This window comes from Thermobia domestica, chromosome 4 (genome assembly GCF_964235325.1).
Source record: "Thermobia domestica chromosome 4, izTheDome1.hap1.1, whole genome shotgun sequence".
NCBI lineage: Eukaryota > Metazoa > Arthropoda > Insecta > Zygentoma > Lepismatidae > Thermobia > Thermobia domestica.
In genome coordinates, this window is record NC_137457.1 from 278,841,292 (window position 1) to 278,861,852 (window position 20,561).

The 20,561-nt window shown below is 38.1% G+C and overlaps 2 protein-coding genes across 3 annotated transcripts in view; one reads left to right on the forward strand and one right to left on the reverse strand.

Annotated features, from left to right (window-relative positions):
• LOC145684085 (zinc finger protein 385D-like) overlaps window positions 1–20,561 on the forward strand; it is a 147,073-nt gene that overhangs the window by 44,373 nt on the left and 82,139 nt on the right. The gene's annotated exons all lie outside the window — the stretch shown is intronic.
• On the reverse strand, window positions 2,074–3,618 carry LOC145683523 (radial spoke head 14 homolog). Its single transcript, XM_081754865.1, has one exon. It carries the CDS (start codon window positions 3,430–3,432, stop codon window positions 2,272–2,274), a length of 1,161 nt encoding a protein of 386 aa, XP_081610991.1. The 5' UTR covers window positions 3,433–3,618; the 3' UTR covers window positions 2,074–2,271.

The window sequence follows — 20,561 nt, forward strand, 5'->3', positions numbered from 1 at the left end:
CTTCAACTGAAGCCACCAAATCGTCTGTAATCGAAGAAGGGTGACCGGAGCGGTCCTCATCATAAACGGCCATTTTCGAATTCTCGTACCCACTTACGCACTTTGCTTGCACTCATAACAGTATCACCGTACACTTCGCAAATCTGTCGATGAATTTCTGTAGAGACAGGTTACTTGCTGACAAAAACCATATCACTGAGCGAACCTCACACGCGGCGGGCGACTTGATAGTCTTAAACATTGTGAAAGCACAGAACACAACCGTACAGGTCAGCTGCAGAGTTAAAACTGAGCACAGTTGTTCCCGAGGCATGTCGGTACACGACGCATACGCTAGTTGCGGTATGCGCGTGAACTACTAGTGTCTACAACAAAACGGACCTTACTTAAAATACACGCCTCGTATTTAGTACTCAAAGTCTCTTTGTTTGTTCATGAAAATATTGAATTTGTGTAATTCTATCGTGATTAACTGCAATAGCTATTAATAGTTAATCTTTTGTTGTTTTTTGTGTACTAATTTTCCGGGGGAAGCCCCCGGCACTTTCTTTTATTAGGAGGGGGTATTCCATACAAGCGAAAGCCTCAGATGGACGGCGCCCTCCCAGATTATGTGACCGCGCTCTTTTTACATAGCCAGTCCACCCCTGTCTTGGAGGCCACTTGCAAAGAACTTGATCATTGACTCCAGAGCGCCCTATCCATCGGTTTGGGAGGTTCTCGTTTAGAAACCTGCGTACAGCACAATGTCAGTGTGGCGGCGCTCCATCTTGTTGTAGAACGAAGTCGTCTATCTCTGCATTACTAAGTTGCGGAATCAACCAGTTACGTAGCAATGCTAAGTAACTTTCATCTGTAATTGTTTGTTCCTGAAAGAAGAACGGACCTGCACCCGACGCTCTGATACTACACAAAAAACATTGATTTTCGGTGAGTCACGTTCCGCATTTACAGTTGCATGAGGATTCTGGGTTCCCCATATCCTTACATTGTGTCTATTCACCTTTCCACTTAAGTGAAATGTCGCCTCATCGCTGAAAATGATCTTCGTCAAAAAGTTTTCGTCGTCCTCCATGAAATTTTGCATAGTCTCACAGAACTCACGGCGCTTTACCTTGTCTTGTGGACAGTGGCGTATTTACGATTTTGTTTCGGGGGGGCTTTGCTAACTTTCGGGGTGGGCTTTGCCTGAAAATGTGAAAATTCTGCAAGATATTTCATATACTTTACTATAGTTAGTAAGATTTCTGGGGGGGCTTAATCCCGGAAGCCCCCCCTAAATACGCCACTGCTTGTGGGTATAGCTTCTGAACCAACTTCAGTCGGTACGGATAACACCGCAAACGCTTGCGTAAGATCTTGCTTACTGTTGTTTATAGCATCTGCAACTCTCTGCTAGCTTTACGTGTAGACTTCTGTAGGCTGTGTACGAAGGCTGCTCTTACGCGCTCCACAGTTTCCTCGGAGACTGGACGTCGCCCTGAATGTCCTTTTCTTTGATCACAAATGCACCCCGTCTCAATAAACGTTCTATGCCACTTCACAATGGATTTGTGTGTGGGTGGATCAGCATTAAATTGTTGTTTGAAATCACGCTGCACTCTCACAAAACTGTTCGTTTTTGCAAATTCTAAAACGCACCAGCTTCGTTGCTGTGGGGTGAACGCCATTTTCGATGTTACTGCCCTCCAGCTGCCCTGGTCAGAACTAGGATTCTGAAAATATAGATGGGAAAATACTTTGAGTTTACTGAACTCTGTACAAAATTTCATGCAAATATTCAATTAAATGTTAATTATATGGCACTTTAAAATCAGGTACTGTTTCTGTGCTCACCCTATATATATATATATATATATATATATATATATATATATATATATATATATATATATATATATATATATATATATATATATATATATATATATATATATATATATATATATATATATCCATGCTTGTCCTAAAATAAAAGAAGTCTGTAAAAATTTGGTACTTGATCTAGTCTGCCTTGCTACAATTCAGTATGCGCGCAAAGTTTATCACGCTAGCGTTATTTTAGTTATTCATTAATTTTATTTATTTTAGAATCTACTTTAAATTTTATCTACAAAGCATATGTTGCTATTGCACTACGTAGCATTTAATTTTTACATCTACTCATTCGTCTGTTAGGTTTCTCTACTTGTGAGCTGGAGAGAATTTTCGTCGCTTAACCGTAAAACTGACGTATTGTTGGCATGATCTTAGTATCAACAGAAATATTATCTAAGGCATCCATGTAATTACATTAATCAGAGTTTGCTTCATTCTTGCCAAATCTTCTGAATAGTGCGTCGGTATATTTTCAATTGTTTTCAAATGGGTCTCCTTAAGATACTTTCTAGCTTTTGGAAATTCTGATATGTTAGTCAGGGCCTTGATTGCATTGAATTGCAGTTCAAGACTGTAAACATCAGTGGCAAGATCAACAAGTGGATCTATTAAATCCAGATTCCAGGCTCGTATTTTTCCTGGTGATGTGTGGGTGATAAACATAACAGCTGCTACCACCTTGGCCCTTACTTTACGATCCGGCTCCGCAAGGTGAGGTCTCAGGTAATACAACAAATCTAACTGATGAGCTAAAACCTTGGCTTTGGGGTTTATACACAAGTCTGCAATACATGTTGCTGCACCAGCTTTAACTTCATCACCATCATGTTCTAAAATCCTCGTGAGAATCTGCAATCCGTGTAATTGAATTCCAGTCTCATTTTCTCTCTCCAGACAAAAATGAAGAACTTCTAGCATCACACCTTGTTTTTCAGTAATTTCACATTCAACACGTTTAAATATAATCGGGATAAGATCTGAAGCCACTAAAGCATTAGCTCCGATCCAAGTTCTGCCTATCATTTCGAGAGCAAGCAGAGCTTTGAAAGACACAGCAGTACAACGATCATCTATAAGTTTCGCTAACTTCGGGATTGTTTCTGTCTTAATGATAGATTCCCTGCCTTCAGCTAGGCCTGCAATAGTCCTTAAACACATGCAACATCTCTCTCTTATAACAGAATCTTCATCGTGAAGTTGGTCTCGAATTACTTCAACAAGGCCCAACCGAATGGCCTCCACTGTGCGCTCGGGATCGTGAAGGAGATCCATTAGCGAATTGGCAGCTTGTTGTTTTACCAATAAATGTTCGTTCTGTTTTAATTCCTCCTTCAACTTCGGGAGGGCCCATCTGTCAAAAGCCACTCTTGCTTTTGCGACGTCAAGATGTGGGGCATACAAATTTGCTCTATAGCATTGTAGAGGTTGTAGCTTATTATAAAAGTCAGGGCCTTTTGTTTTTGTAATCATAACTTTATCGATAATTCTGTTAAGCATTTTATACGATACAAGAGGTGCTTGTGCTCCAAGACATCTATGCTTTCGTTGTTCCATCTTGAAACTCGTAGATGGAAGTAAACAGACAGAACTTTATATATTATTATTTGCAGACTGAGAGTTTATAATTTCCGAATTTCTGTCAATTCATAAGGTTTCATAGATGAATTTCGCCCATACACAACTTTGTAGTTGTTAGTTAACGAGACATGCGTTACACTGACAGAACTAATTTTTACCGTGACTTAGCGAAATAATTAAACAATTATCCATTTAGAAAAATTCAAGAGCATTGTTAGTTCCTGACAACGCTAATCACATTTTCCTACAAAATTGTTTCCTAATGAACACTATTCACTTTACAGATCTATAGAGAAAAACTTGATGAGGGATGGCGACGGACATCTTTACACCTGGAGTGTCATGCTCTTACAATTGTGCAAGTGTCAATTTGTTCATAATTTTAAATTTTGACAAAATTTAATTTCTTTACAATTTTTATATATTATTACATCTTTTTTATATGTCCTGAGCCTCTAACCCCCAAATAATTTTACAAATAGTGTAAAAACAAATTTACTAAGAACAGGCGAATTCGTCCATGATGGAACGCTCTATTTATATTTATTTATTTATTTTACAAATCTACGTTTTCAAAAACAATTAAAACAAATTTAGTGAAGCAGTCCACTGGGCTATAAAGCTGGGACTTTATAAATCTCCCGAAAGGGAGATAACTAGAACTAGACTAGAGAAGAACTTGGAACTGAAAACATTTGGCAAATTTAAGAGAAGATATAAAAACAAGATACTTAACTATGCTAAGGGACAGTGTTTATAACGTTTGAAGGCGGTACTCTGGGTTCCCTTTAAATGCTGTTAGCAAATGAGAGGGTTGTGATGTTGCCACGTATTTGTACACATTCATGTCAGTTTGTTGCCTGCTCACGCTGTAGTGTGTCTACTCAGCAACACCACTTTAATATACGGCAATGTCTAGGGATGCGCTCGAGTCGAGACATGTCTCGAATCTCGACTCGACTCGACTCGAATTCGAGTCGAGACACACTTTGTAAAATTCGAGACGAGTCGAGACAAACGTATTTCTCGACTCGAATTTTCGAGTCGAGACACGAGTCGAGTCGAGACGGCTCTTAAAAATCTCGACTCGACTCGAGTGTCTCGAAAATCTTTCTATAATTTTTAATATTATTTTGAAGAAAGTATTCACTCAGAAACAGCCTTGAAACCAATTCCAGCTTTTATTCCTTCAGAAAGGTACAGAACGCATAAAATTAATAGTTAATCTTTAAAGATCAAGATTTAATTTTCAGCTCAATTCAGCTAATTAGAACTAATAGTTAATGTCGTTTTATTTGGTTGTACTGCAAATATAATGATAATAATAATAATAATAATTGATTATCTAGTTTGTATAAAACTATTATCCGTAGTCTAAATCTAGTTTGTATAAAACTATTGCGATAAAGTAAACTTCATAAATTCTCTGAATGAGCAGTTGGTAGTCTATAATAATTTAGCATAGTTATAATTATTGTGTTTTCGTTCCCATGAACGCAATAGGGTTACGTAACTTCTGGATTATTCGCTTGCCCAACTATTTTGAGGCTTTAATATGTTGCAGCATATCACGAGCTACGGATAATATATAATGTAACATTTGTTGTACATCACATATTATGATACGAGACTATTTTACATAGTATATCTTATCTAATATAAATAAAATAAAGAGTTTGTTTGTGTGTTAGTCTGTCTGTCTGTGTGCGACCTGGAGACCAGACGAGTGGACCGAGAGTTTTCAAAATTTGGTTACGGGTACCTTAGTCCAGGCCCCAGATCAAGACGAAGCGTTTTTTTTTTAAATTCGTACCAGGGGGGTCTCGGGGGGGACGTTTACTGGGACCGACCTGGGGACCAGACAAGTTGACCGAGAGTTACCAAATTTTGGTCACGGATACCTTGGTCCAGGTCCCAGTCTAAGGCGAAGCGTTTTTGTCAAAATTGGAACCAGGTGGTCTCAGGGGGGCGTTTAGCGAGACATGTAGTAAAAGTAATCCAAATTGATCGACATTAGTGTCAAATCCATAGTTTTCACGGTCGCTGAGATCAATGGTGACACTTCCATCAGCGATGACTTGCAAATTCAGCTACTACTGTATGCGGGCCGGATGTCAGCGGGTGAGGAATACCGAGACATGTATAAATAGCCCATATTGATTGATACTAGTGTCAAATCCATAGTTTTCGCGGTCACTGAAATGAATGGTGATACTTCCACAGGTGTTGACTTCCAAATACAGCCCCCATGCGAAGAATGGGTATATTAAGCTAGTAATACAATAAATGGACTGCTTGGATGCCAAGAACTAGTACAGATAAGTACCATTCACTTCTATGAATAGGTATTTTTTAAAAGGATTTTTGTAAACACTAAGTTATAAAACAATGAACTACATACAGTAGTTATGGTTTTGGTTCCCAACATAAAAGAAATATGGATTGTTCATGAGATATTGAACTTCAACTTTCACTCCTGGAAAATTTCAATTTTGGAGTTAGGCCACTTGGCATCAAAGCAGTTCACTGTAAGATAAATACATTCCGCACATTAGTAACATAGTTGTTCAGGGGCCTTCGATTTCCATCCTCTCAAATGAAAGCTGAACGATTGCTTGATACATGCTGACTATATAGGAGAAATAGTGTATTAAGTTTTCGAGCTTTGGTGCGTATCCGTATTTACACTCTGATATAACTTTAAGTTCACACTCAAATCGAGCTAATTGTTTAATGATTTCGAAAGCTTTTGTTTTTATGCAGCTTATTAAGGAAAATCTATTTCATAATCGTAACATTTATGTACTAAGAAACTATGAACGTAAAGTGGACTCGACCTAGCCCCGTGGCCGCTGTGACTCAGTGGCACAGCTCTCACCCTTGGTGTGTGAGGACTCTGATTCTGTGTGTGTGTGTGTGAGAGGCAATAATCCACAAATATTGCCTCAAGTGAGTTTAAAGATTTCTAAACACTAGTGCGAAACCGGGCTCTGCCGTTGCGATCGATTTACAGGTCTTGAGACGAAAGTAAGAAGGGACTTACGCACACAGTAAGTAAAAACAATTAATATGCCTGTAACTTTCCCCCAAATGGGTGTATCTTAAAACTAACCTCACCATTATTTTTCTAATGCAATTCTAGCCCGAAATTATGTATCATATTTCCCTATTCCCATTTTGAAAACTTGACCTTAATTCAAAATGGCGGATTTCAAGATGACTGCCATCAAGGTCATATCTACCATACGACTTCCCCCCAGGACTTATATGTATCCACATGGTTTTCTTCACTTTTCTTCATTAACGCTCCGTTTACAAAGGGTAGTAAGGGACTTCTGTAGTAATCTCTAATAACCACATCACAACTCTTAAAAGTTATTTTAAAAATAGAAAACATGCACCATGGCAAAAATTTGTCATCACAAGTAATGATGCATACATGCTTTCTATCAGCAAAAAAAGTTTCATTGAAATTGGAGTCGGACATTTGAGTGATGTCCCTTGTGGGATGTGATTGAACGTGACGTCAGAACACATCGCCCCCCTTCCCGGAATTTACGGGAATTAGGTAACCTGAGTGAGCACATGTGGTGCCAGCTCTCTCCAGCGACCTATCAAGGATCATTGCGTGTATGCCAAGACGTGTCGCCGTTTTTATCCATGCCAAAAGTCGACATACTGACAATTAGGTAGGTAGTCATGATGGTCTGGCTGATGTGTGCGTATATTTTAACTCGTACATTTTGTCTCGACTCGAATTTCGAGACGTCTCGACTCGAATTCGAGTCGAGTCGAGACAGAGACTGTCGAGTCGAGACAGAAACATATTTTCGAGTCGAGACACGAGTCGAGACAACATTTTCTCGAGACGAGTCGAGACAGGCTTAAATCTCGACTCGACTCGACTCGAATCCATCCCTAGCAATGTCGTGTTACAGCCTTTGTTTCACTTACCTAACCCACACGCTATCGATTTGTCTCGCACGCGATTTTCTTTTTCTTATTCAGTTATTTTTTAGATAGCAATTAGTATTAGTGCAATTACTTCTTTATTTGTATTTTACTTTAAAATGTATTATAGTCCTTTCAGCTAGGCTGTTGGTAGTGCAAGGGCCATCTGTGCACGGGGATTTGAGTTCAAGTCCTTGTGGGACAGTCTTGAAATATTTGAACGCATTATGGTAGTTTGAATTCAACCTTAATCTGTAGGTCTCCGTCACATATAGCCTCAGTGCTGAAAAATGACGAGGTAACCTGTTACACAGTTAGCACTCTTCAATTCAGATTTTTTAAAAAAAATCTACAGACATGGTCTGTTCCAGTGTGTATACATCTTTTTTTTTTTTAATGGAATCTGTATTTATTCATTTAACTCTTTTTCTTCTTCTTTAGAAAAGGAAACAAATACATTCTGCAGAAGGAACCACTATGTAGGTGCGTTCAAATTCTCTTAAATTCTTTATGACTGCCATAGGCACTCATAATAAATAGTTAGCTTTATGGCCTATGCAACCCGAAGGTTCAATGTCACATTCACGAAAGCTTCCTATTGACTTCTGATCGCAAATTATATCATTACATACTTCTCTTGCTTCTCTATTTCATTCTGTGCTGCCATTTTCCCTCTTTTTTTTTTATTTTCTCTGTGTAGACTGCTTTTTTGGCCCTTCATCAATTTATCTCTTATTACATTAATGTTCCTTTCCTTTCAAAGTTTGAAATGGTCAGCTGTGTAGTAGAAAGATCAATTTCTCTCTTTTGAAACTGCCCAAACAAATTTTTACAAGTGACATTACTTTGTTGTAGGAAGATTAGGGAAGCATATTATTAGTTTTTGTATTATGACTCTAAATACTGGCTATACTGACTTATTAATATTTAACCGCCAGTATTTATGTAATTATAACCTCCAGTACTAAGATTACTTCAATCACATTCCATTATGTTAAAGAAACAAAAAGAACGATAAACAGCCTTAGTTACCTAGATTAACGGTTAGTATCCGATTTAGTAGCACTTCTTGCTATTATTAAATATCACTGGATATTATAATTTTTAATATTCAACAAAACCAACAGGGGGCGCGGTGGCTCAGTGGTAGAGCGTTTACCTCTGGTGCTTGGGGTCCCGGGTTCGATCCAAGCCCCCGCCAAGTGAACCTTGTGGTGGACAAACACCGTGCTCGTGGGTTTTCTCGGGGTTCTCCCGTTTCCTCGCACTTTCTTCATTCCACCATTTCATTCATTTCTCATAATCACCGTCTCCTTTAGCCTAGCCGGCATAATCGTGGGACGTAAAACTCAAAGATTTCATTTCATTTTCAACAAAACCAACGTTAAAATTTATCCGCCTTATGCAGAGTTGTTTTGTCGTATGATTAGCGTCATATTAAAGGCCTGACTATTGCAGGAAGTCGAACTCTTTAGTGTGACACTAATCATGAGTCAGGACGACTCTGCATAGGCCCCTATATGTAATGGAATTTTCCAGTGGTGCTATTCAACCGGTTCGCTCCAGTTTGCTACAACCGGTTGTTAAAATATTTCCAGCTCCCAGGGCAGAACCGTTTGTTATATCCAGACATAAGAGTAAATTTTACCCAGTTATACCCAGTAACAGTAAATTTTATCCAGTTATACCCAGAAACAGCAAATTTTAGTTTAACTATATTTTTAGAAATTCTTACAACTACAGAATTAAACATATGCCGCCTTATGCAGAGTCGTTTTGACGTATGATTAGAATCATACTAAAGGTCTGACTACTGCAGGAAACAAATGTTAGTCGAACTCTTTAGTATGGTAGAGCTCCCCCGTGGCTAAGCGGTTAGCGTACGTGCCTTTGGCGTGGGAGGCCCGGGTTCGATTCCCGGCGGGAGCTCATGTGGTTCGGATTCCACGTTAATCAGTAGGTCCACGTCTCATATAGCCTCGCTGCTGAACGGGACGTTAAACTCAAAATCAACTCAACTCAACTCTTTAGTATGGTACTAATCACACTTCAGAAAGACTGCATAAGGCCCATGATCTCTCAGAACAAGGTATAAGCGTTTATTTCTTAATCTCAAATTCTCTGATATCAAAAATGAGAAGTGGGATTACATGAGTGTAGTGGTGAGGGTTATTTATATTTGAAACGCATAAATATCATTATAAACAGTGGTCGATTCATTACTGGATTAAGGTCTTTCCACTACTTTTTGACAAGCATCTATCTTGGATAATTCGTTTCAAAGGTATTTGCAATGCTATCTAATTTCCAGACACAGGATGGTGTGTAGGTTACTACCAAGGTGACCAGACTTCCCGTTTTAGCCGGGACAGTCCCTTATTTTCAACCGTTGTCCCTTTTTTTTCTGATTCTCAAACGGGACGCCTAAATGTCCCGTTTTTAAGCAAACATGATCCAGGTGTCCCGTAATTATTATTCAAAATATAAATGGTCAATGCAAATTCTACACTCTTCCGTACCAACACTCATTGGGAAGGTTCAGCCGTGTCTAGAACTTCTGAATATTCAAATGAGAATTGAGTGTTCTGTGGTTCAAGTGGGAATTGAGTGGGAATTCTGAGTGTTGAAGTAACTTAAAGTATTTTTGGGTAGTAACTTAAGTTAGAAACGCTGTGTTATCATTCTTACGTGTGTATTTTGTAAATTGAAAACACTGCTGAGTCCCAAAATGCAATGTGGAAGTCACCCCCCCCCCCCCCCGTCGCCGATTCGTATTCGTCCCGTTTTTGAAAGTGAAAGTTCTGGTCAGCTTGGTTACTACCTGTTCCTTGTGATATCCAGTGAAAAAAAAAAAATGCTTTTATCTACCTTGTATAATTTATTTCCTAAGAGAGTTATATCTATCCATCTACTCTCTCTAAGTAATATATATATATATATAGGCGGATCCAAGGGAGGGCTATAGGGGCTATAGCCCTCCCCTTAACGCTCAGTTATACACTGGATAAAATGGGCTTCAATCCTGCTTTACACTGGATAAAGCGGCAAATTATGGTTTAGCCTCTCCCTTGTTCATATCCTAGATCCACCACTATATATATATATATATATATGCAGAATTGGTTGTTAAAATTTAGAATAACGCTACTCGAATTTTCTATATTTTTAAAATTGTTAGTAGTCAGGACCGTCGAGAGCGAACTCGGGCCCCGCGGTTGAGTTATCGTCGGGCCGGGTGTAAAAACTGTCAAACTATATCTCGTATATTTATTAATTACATTACTAGAGTTACACTTCATAATTTACAAAACAGCATTTCTTGCTTTCCTGGTAGCAAATGTATCTACGATTTCACTAATGTTTAGTTGACGGGCTAAAGTGAACTTCATCATTAGAATTACCAACTCGGATAATCTTTGTTGAGTCATCGATGAACGAAGGACATTCTTTACTCTTATAAGTCCACTAAACGATCTTCAGCCTCCGCCACAGAGGTTTGGGGGGCCATGGATATGTTAGGGGGGACAAGTCATTAAAAATTCTCTTATAAATATCTAAATTGTGCATTTTGCATTCTACGGTCTGAAGTCATTAAAAATTCTCTTATAAATATCTTAATTGTGCATTTTGAGGTCTGAAGGGGCTACGAAAAGTGTTTTTTTTGTGTGGGGGAAGACCCCCTAGTTCCCCTCTGGTTGCGGGCCTGCCACAGACACAGGTAGACTACAAAAAATACGAAGAGCAAAAGCATGCCATACCGAGTTTCGGAAAAATGTTGATTAGTTTTTGGTCAAGAATTATGTCAAGCAACTGGAAAAAAAAAATGGCGTCAAAGCAGCACTGAAGTTGGGAGATTAAATCTCTTGTAGGTGTACCATTTCATTAATGATCCATCTGATACATCATCGCTGCATAGTTTCAACCACGTTCTTACTTTCTCTCAAGTTCATCATTTCCCATTTACTGCGTAGTAGTATTAGATCTATCAAACTTCTAATATTGTGAGCTTCGACATTCAAAGTAATTTCTCTTGCTTGCAAGACAACGTTCGTGTAGTTGATGGCTGTTGATAATCGTTGATGCAACCCCTAATTCTGTGCATTAGAACGGACAGTTTTCATTTTACGGATTCTGAGTTTGGTGATTGGTGAACAACAGAAACAGGCAATTCAAGAACGTTTCTTACCCTTTGTGGATTATCACCAGAAAACTGGAGATGTAATAGCAGGTCTTATCTGCGTTACTCTAGGAAAGAATAACATTCTACTTAGTGCTATGACAATGGAAACAATGAGTGGACAGTACAAGGGTGCGCAAAGTCGGATACTCGAGTAAAGTCCTTTAGCCTTATTCTCTCCTTGCGCGTGCCATAACTTAAATCTTTGCGGTGTTGAGGTAGCTGAAAGTTTACTTGAAGCTATTAAAATTTTTGGTATACTTCAAAAGTTGTATAATATATATTCAGTTCTAGTCCTCAGAGATGGGGTTAATAAAGAAAGCTCAAGTTTTCAGACGCGAAAGTACGTAAAGTTTTCACTTATCGTCTTGACCGTGGTTCATTATTTACAATTCAGGAAACTAACAGTTTTCATTCCATAGGGTCGGTATTTGTGTTTTGCATTTCTTTGTTCACTGTGCTATTACTTCCTCTTCTTCTCAGAAAGAAAATATTTTCTTTTAATAGAGGAAGTGATTTAAAATTATCTTTTTCTCTATTTTGTGCATACATATAGCAAAAAAATCAAGAACTAATACTAGTGGTATTTAGAAATATTCATTGCCTGCAAGTGATGAAACAGTGTGTGATGAACCGAAGTGACAATTCGGCAGACCTCGCATAGCAACGAATTCTGGTTGGCGCCTTGTATGGCGTCGGGACACTTCACACACTGACCATAAAAGTCAACACCTTATTGAACTTCTTTTAGATATCATAGTAGTTTACATTACTACAATGAATCGTACATAATGATTCAACTATTCAAATGCAAATTTCTGAGTTGTTTCGAAGTTTGTTTAGATTTTTGGCATCAGTGGATTGCTTTAAGGTGCATGATGCCGTTTCATTATATAAATACAGAGAGGTTGCTTGTATATTCCTTGCACATGTGCAAGACATCAAGCACCATTATTGGCCTATGATCAAAAGCTTAACTTCGATATACATCCAGTCTTTTCAAATAAACCATTTGTTATCTAATCCAAACATTCTTCCTCTAGTTATAAACCTTATGGAATTGTGAGAAATTGTCAGTGTATTCTTCAAATTCTAGTACGTACTATAAAGCGAAATAACAACTCATTTTACTCTATTTGTTTACCGTACCGAGGAACAATAACAATAGTAATAGCCCTTCTCGCTGTTCTAGTGGCTAGCACGTGCTCCTCTGATTCACGTAATCCTAGGTTGGATTCCCGGTGCGAGACCAAAAAAAAAAAAAAAAATTATAATCATTTACTTCGTAGAGTTTGGCTACAGGCATATAATTTGCAATACTCACCAACTACCTCTATAAAAATTGTTGCGTGAGTATCGCAGGATTTTGGAACATGTATTTTTTGGATAGCGCATATGTTAGTTCCTAAGTGAAGTCTGGACCCGACTATGGTAGGTCCTATAGTTTTGGAGCTATGGACCTTTAAACCTTATTTTTCCATGTTTTCGGCAGCCTATAACTCCGAAAGGAAGCGTTTGTGCATCCAGGTTGGTCTATACTTTTTGTCTTATCTTGGTGTCAGGAATCACCTTCCAAACGTTGTCGGTGTTGTTTTGAAACACCCTGCATAATAGAGCGTGGGAGAAGACGTAAGGGAGGTAATTCGGGTGCACCCTTATTAGTTGCGGAAACAAAAGCATTACAGGAAAGACTGTATTTATTACAAGAGAAGTTCCTATACCTCTTAGTTCTGTAGATGACGGGAATGAATGGCCTTGTTTTTGACATTCCCATTAAACCTCAATCAAACAGTCAGTTTGGTGAACAATGAAGTGGGCGGTTGCGTAGCTGCATCAGCATGCAAAATTTAGTAGGACCAGACAGTAAGATTGACAGATTACTACGTCCGTCAGTCTGTCTTTTTCTCCGCACGGTATCTCTTAAACAGAAGCGACTACTTTAATTATTTTTTCCCAATAGGTAGCTAGAGCGATTATGTCAGCTGAGGTCGTTAATGGATCCAATCCGTTAACATATTAATTGGTAACGACGACTTCAACAGTTTCTACCTACAGCCCATGTCTCTTACATGTAAGCAAATTTTTGAACGCGTTTGTTTGCAATAGATGACTGGGGGGATTTTTCGGTCAAAGTCGTTAATGAACTCTATCCGTTAACATATTAACGGATAACGGCGACTTTAATGGTGAATACCTATAGCCCATGTCTCTTACATGTAAGCAAATTTTTGAACGCGGTTGTTCGCAATAAATAGCTAGAGCAGCGGTGTTGTGTTGTGACAGAGCGGTGCTTGAGCAGTTGACCGTAGAAATTCAAACTCCGATTAGTGATAATTTCACAGCCTTGTAATAAAAATTCACACAATGCATCAACCGATGAAAACGACTTATTGCATGTGAGTTTAAAGTACTGAGGCAATAATCCTTCAACTAGAAAATTAATTTGTTGCTGTATAGGCATAGCTTTATCGAAAGTAAGCATTAGATCTAGCTTGTCATAAATATATGTCATAATGGGTTCCTCTTCTTTGTGACCTCTAGATCGAATGGTGTGTTCCGTAACCTTCCTAACTACAAAACCTCCAAATTATGTAACCCCATACGTCTCTTTATGTTTACACACGACAAGTTCATAAGTTCGTCTGTCCTAGTTAATGCTAAAAACCACACCAAGGCCACGTCCCGTAATAGATATGGAAGCAAATGACGCTTCACTGCATTGAACTCATAAATGACGCAGTAAGATTCAAAATACTCAAAAAAACGAATAACGTCTTCCCCATACTTGGCGTGAAAAAATGTGGGGCGCAAATCGAATCTAGAGCTTGTGCCATAATACCAGAATTCACCATTTTCTCTAAATACTTCTAAATAGTATGTCTAAACGTGCACATAAAAAACAAAAGAACACAACAAATTGAGAGGGTGGAGGAAGGGTGGTAAAACAAATAGAATTTCAGCAAATTCTAACGGTGGGCGGCGAACAAACTAATGCAAAAATAAATCTTAATTATGTTCAGCTAGATAAGAAAAACCGAGGGTTACAGATATGTGTGCATCCACACAAGTTAAAATCACATCTCCGCCATGTGCAGTCGCCTCTTGTCAGTCTGAAAGCTCAGATAATGCGCTAATAGTGTGATTGGGGATGTTAGAACTGACAAGTTGCGCCCAGGATTTTATAAACATTGGATACGGTAGAGCGTAAAGTACAGGATCTGACCTGGGTTGCATATAAATAAAATCAAATATATACAAAAGAAACAGATTGTGATGTCGAAGGGGTTGAAAGGGGTGAGAAGGGAGTAACTTTTAGGACTGGTTAATCTACTTGCACTTACTTGTAAATCTTGGCGTTGTCTTCTCGATGATTCTCCCAGTGGATTGATGTCCGTCCATCCTTCTCTCTGGTCATCTGAGCGTTCAGGTAGTCATGTGTTAATAGTCTGCGAAACCCGGGTAGGAAAACCAACGTTGCGAACACAGTAAATCTAATCAAAGTCGAAATAACTCTTTAACGGATTATTCATCGCAACTGATAGCTACAACGTTTGCTAAGGCAAAGTGCTTTCTAAGTCAGAGCAAGGTGAACTTCTTGTAAACTCGAAATCGTGGTTTTTGCTCCTACATGTTGACTCGTCTTTCGTACGATCCGGCCTACCTCTTCCAAAAGTCTCTCAAAGGTTTTTGTTCGATGTCCCTTCTGGGTTAATATCCTGGGTCGTAGACTATTTCTTCAGTTTCGATGAAAAGTGCGTGCTCATAGATTAACCAAAGGTGAGGTGATGATAGGAATGCTGATAGGGAAACAATCTGTCGTTTTTATTGATTGAGAAATTACATGTATAAGAAAGAAATGACAGACAGCAAGAAAACTTCCTAGTAGGAAAAGCAAATGAACTTAGAAAAAAAAATCGAAAAGTGATTCAACATTAAATGAACGATTATGCTTTTCATTGTAATGTATTTTGAAATAAAATGCCCCAAAGTCCGAAATAAAATATTTCGTTGTGTGTCCAAATACACACATCTTCACACAAGTGTAAACTCTTTAGTCAGTGGAGAGGGGTGTGTGGATCATGAGTCAGAGTTGATGACGATGAATTTTGGTAGGTTAGAGTGGGTCAGAGTGGATCAAAGTGCTTTATGGGGGGGTCAGAGTGGATCACTATGTGCGATGGGTCAGTGGGTCATGAGTCAAGTTTTCATTGACCCACATCATCTCTGGTTAGTACCTTCCTTAAGCTGAGTCTTATGCTCTTATTTTGATTTAGAGGGCGCGTCCTAGGGGGAGAAATTAAAACGCGCAAAAATAGAGTATCTTATGGGATTTTATCATTACACTTCTATGAAAATGTGTAGTCTAAGGGAGGAAAGAAGTTCAAATATTTTTGTTAAACATATGTTCCCCACGTGAAGAATGGACATTTCAGTTACAAATACGTATTACGAATGTTGTTACATACATTCGTTTGTAGAAGTTTTGCTGGAATTAAATTATTATTATTATTATTATTATTATTATTATTATTATTATTATTATTATTATTATTATTATTATTATTATTATTATTATTGAAAATTTGAGAATTCAATACTGCATCTGAAAACGCAAAAAGGGTCTAAGCGGCGAACGGCAAGGAGGGGAGGCGTAAAATATGTATAAGTTTAACGAAGGTGGCAGCTAGGTAAAGAAGGTTGGAAACCACTGTGTTTACAATGCATGGTGAATGTGGTTCCCGTTGTTGTGGATACGCATGGGTTTGATTCATTCAGTTTGTAATACAAAAGGTTGTTTGGGTTATATTCGACCGATTTTCAAAGTGTACTTTCCCTATGAAAAGCTGTGCCGGCACCATCGGTTGTATTCTATTGGAACGCGAACATTATTCGCTCGACATCGTAATTTCCAATGCAACAAACTACATTGGAACACAAAGATAGGAATTTCATTCCATTCCTGCATTCAGATTTTCCATAGCTAGTAAGAACGATGTTGTAGATTTTCCTGTTTCATGTTTTGATAAAACCATATATAATTAGATACCTTTCACTTCACCGTCTGCCATCTTTCGACCTTCTACAGTAAAAGTTACGCTGAGGAAACATTGTAAGGTAAATCGGGATCAATCGGTGAGACAGCCTTAACTTGAGGAACGTTTCGAAATATTATCCTCATTGAGGAAGGTCTCTGAAAGCTGTTTTTGACTAGATGAAGAAAATAATGACTAACTCACCTAAGAAACTGTTTCGTTGGCGAGAAATGTTATGTGTAAGTTGGGTTGCATTTATGCAGGTGTTTGTACCGGATAGGGACGAATGGAATTATAGCAATTAGGTGTCCATATAATGCTGGTGACTGTACACACTTTGATGTTTACACTAATCATGAGTCAGGACGACTCTGCATAGGCCCCTATATGTAATGGAATTTGCCAGTGGTGCTATTCAACCGGTTCGCTCCAGTTTGCTACAACCGGTTGTTAAAATAATTACAGCTCCCAGGGCAGGACCGTTTGTTATATCCAGACATAAGAGTAAATTTTACCCAGTTATACCCAGTAACAGTAAATTTTATCCAGTTATACCCAGAAGCAGTAAATTTTAGTTTAACTATATTTTTAGAAATTCTTACAACTACAGAATTAAACATATGCCGCCTTATGCAGAGTCGTTTTGACGTATGATTAGAATCATACTAAAGGTCTGACTACTGCAGGAAACAAATGTTAGTCGAACTCTTTAGTATGGTACTAATCACACTTCAGAAAGACTGCATAAGGCCCATGATCTCTCAGAACAAGGCATAAGCGTTTATTTCTTAATCTCAAATTCTCAGATATCAAAAATGAGAAGTGGGATTACATGAGTGTAGTGGTGAGGGTTATTTATATTTGAAACGCATAGATATCATTATAAACAGTTGTCGATTCATTACTGGATTAAGGTCTTTCCACTACTTTTTGACAAGCATCTATCTTGGATAATTCGTTTCAAAGGCATTCACAATGCTATCTAATTTCCAGACACAGGATGGTGTGTAGGTTAACTACCTGTTCCTTGTGATACCCAGTGAAAAAAAAAATGCTTTTGTCTATCTTGTATAATTTCTTTCCTAAGAGAGTTATATCTATCCATCTACTCTCTCTCTTTAATTTTATATATATATATATATATATATATATATATATATATATATATATATATATATATAGGCAGATCCAAGGGAGGGCTATAGGGGCTATAGCTCTCCTCTTAACGCTCAGTTATACACTGGATAAAATGACCCTCAATCCTGCTTTACACTGGATAAAGCGGCAAATTATGGTTTAGCCTCTCCCTTGTTCATATCCTAGATCCACCACTATATATATATATATATATATGCAGAACTGGTTGTTAAAATTTAGAATAACGCTACTCGAATTTTCTATATTTTTAAAATTGTTAGTAGTCAGGACCGTCGAGAGCGAACTCGGGCCCCGCGGTTGAGTTATCGTCGGGCCGGGTGTAAAAACTGTCAAACTATATCTCGTATATTTATTAATTACATTACTAGAGTTACACTTCATAATTTACAAAACAGCATTTCTTGCTTTCCTGGTAGCAAATGTATCTACGATTTCACTAATGTTTAGCTGACGGGCTAAAGTGAACTTCATCATTAGAATTACCAACTCGGATAATCTTTGTTGAGTCATCGATGAACGAAGGACATTCTTTACTCTTATAAGTCCACTAAACGATCTTCAGCCTCCGCCACAGAGGTTTGGGGGGCCATGGATATGTTAGGGGGGACAAGTCATTAAAAATTCTCTTATAAATATCTAAATTGTGCATTTTGCATTCTACGGTCTGAAGTCATTAAAAATTCTCTTATAAATATCTTAATTGTGCATTTTGAGGTCTGAAGGGGCTACGAAAAGTGTTTTTTTTTGTGTGGGGGAAGACCCCCTAGTTCCCCTCTGGTTGCGGGCCTGCCACAGACACAGGTAGACTACAAAAAATACGAAGAGCAAAAGCATGCCATACCGAGTTTCGGAAAAATGTTGATTAGTTTTTGGTCAAGAATTATGTCAAGCAACTGGAAAAAAAAATGGCGTCAAAGCAGCACTGAAGTTGGGAGATTAAATCTCTTGTAGGTGTACCATTTCATTAATGATCCATCTGATACATCATCGCTGCATAGTTTCAACCACGTTCTTACTTTCTCTCAAGTTCATCATTTCCCATTTACTGCGTAGTAGTATTAGATCTATCAAACTTCTAATATTGTGAGCTTCGACATTCAAAGTAATTTCTCTTGCTTGCAAGACAACGTTCGTGTAGTTGATGGCTGTTGATAATCGTTGATGCAACCCCTAATTCTGTGCATTAGAACGGACAGTTTTCATTTTACGGATTCTGAGTTTGGTGATTGGTGAACAACAGAAACAGGCAATTCAAGAACGTTTCTTACCCTTTGTGGATTATCACCAGAAAACTGGAGATGTAATAGCAGGTCTTATCTGCGTTACTCTAGGAAAGAATAACATTCTACTTAGTGCTATGACAATGGAAACAATGAGTGGACAGTACAAGGGTGCGCAAAGTCGGATACTCGAGTAAAGTCCTTTAGCCTTATTCTCTCCTTGCGCGTGCCATAACTTAAATCTTTGCGGTGTTGAGGTAGCTGAAAGTTTACTTGAAGCTATTAAAATTTTTGGTATACTTCAAAAGTTGTATAATATATATTCAGTTCTAGTCCTCAGAGATGGGGTTAATAAAGAAAGCTCAAGTTTTCAGACGCGAAAGTACGTCAAGTTTTCACTTATCGTCTTGACCGTGGTTCATTATTTACAATTCAGGAAGCTAACCGTTTTCATTCCATAGGGTCGGTATTTGTGTTTTGCATTTCTTTGTTCACTGTGCTATTACTTCCTCTTCTTCTCAGAAAGAAAATATTTTCTTTTAATAGAGGAAGTGATTTAAAATTATCTTTTTCTCTATTTTATGCATACATATAGCAAAAAAATCAAGAACTAATACTAGTGGTATTTAGAAATATTCATTGCCTGCAAGTGATGAAACAGTGTGTAATGAGCCGAAGTGACAATTCGGCAGACCTCGCATAGCAACGAATTCTGGTTCTTCATGTGTGGCGTCGGGACACTTCACACACTGACCATAAAAGTCAACACCGTATTGAACTTCTTTTAGATATCATAGTAGTTTACATTACTACAATGAATCGTACATAATGATTCAACTATTCAAATGCAAATTTCTGAGTTGTTTCATTATATAAATACAGAGAGGTTGCTTGTATATTCCTTGCACATGTGCAAGACATCAAGCACCATTATTGGCCTATGATCAAAAGCTTAACTTCGATATACATCCAGTCTTTTCAAATAAACCATTTGTTATCTAATCCAAACATTCTTCCTCTAGTTATAAACCTTATGGAATTGTGAGAAATTGTCAGTGTATTCTTCAAATTCTAGTACGTACTATAAAGCGAAATAACAACTCATTTTACTCTATTTGTTTACCGTACCGAGGAACAATAACAATAGTAATAGCCCTTCTCGCTGTTCTAGTGGCTAGCACGTGCTCCTCTGATTCACGTAATCCTAGGTTGGATTCCCGGTGCGAGACCAAAAAAAAAAAAAAAATCATAATCATTTACTTCGTGGAGTTTGACTACAGGCATATAATTTGCAATACTCACCAACTACCTCTATAAAAATTGTTGCGGGAGTATCGCAGGATTTTGGAACATGTATTTTTTGGATAGCGCATATGTTAGTTCCTAAGTGAAGTCTGGACCCGACTATGGTAGGTCCTATAGTTTTGGAGCTATGGACCTTTAAACCTTATTTTTTCATGTTTTCGGCAGCCTATAACTCCGAAAGGAAGCGTTTGTGCATCCAGGTTGGTCTATACTTTTTGTCTTATCTTGGTGTCAGGAATCACCTTCCAAACGTTGTCAATG

What these genes read in the sequence shown, in the direction of transcription:
- LOC145683523 (XM_081754865.1), bottom strand. Translation starts at nt 3,432, where the DNA reads ATGGAACAACGAAAGCATAGATGTCTTGGAGCACAAGCACCTCTTGTA.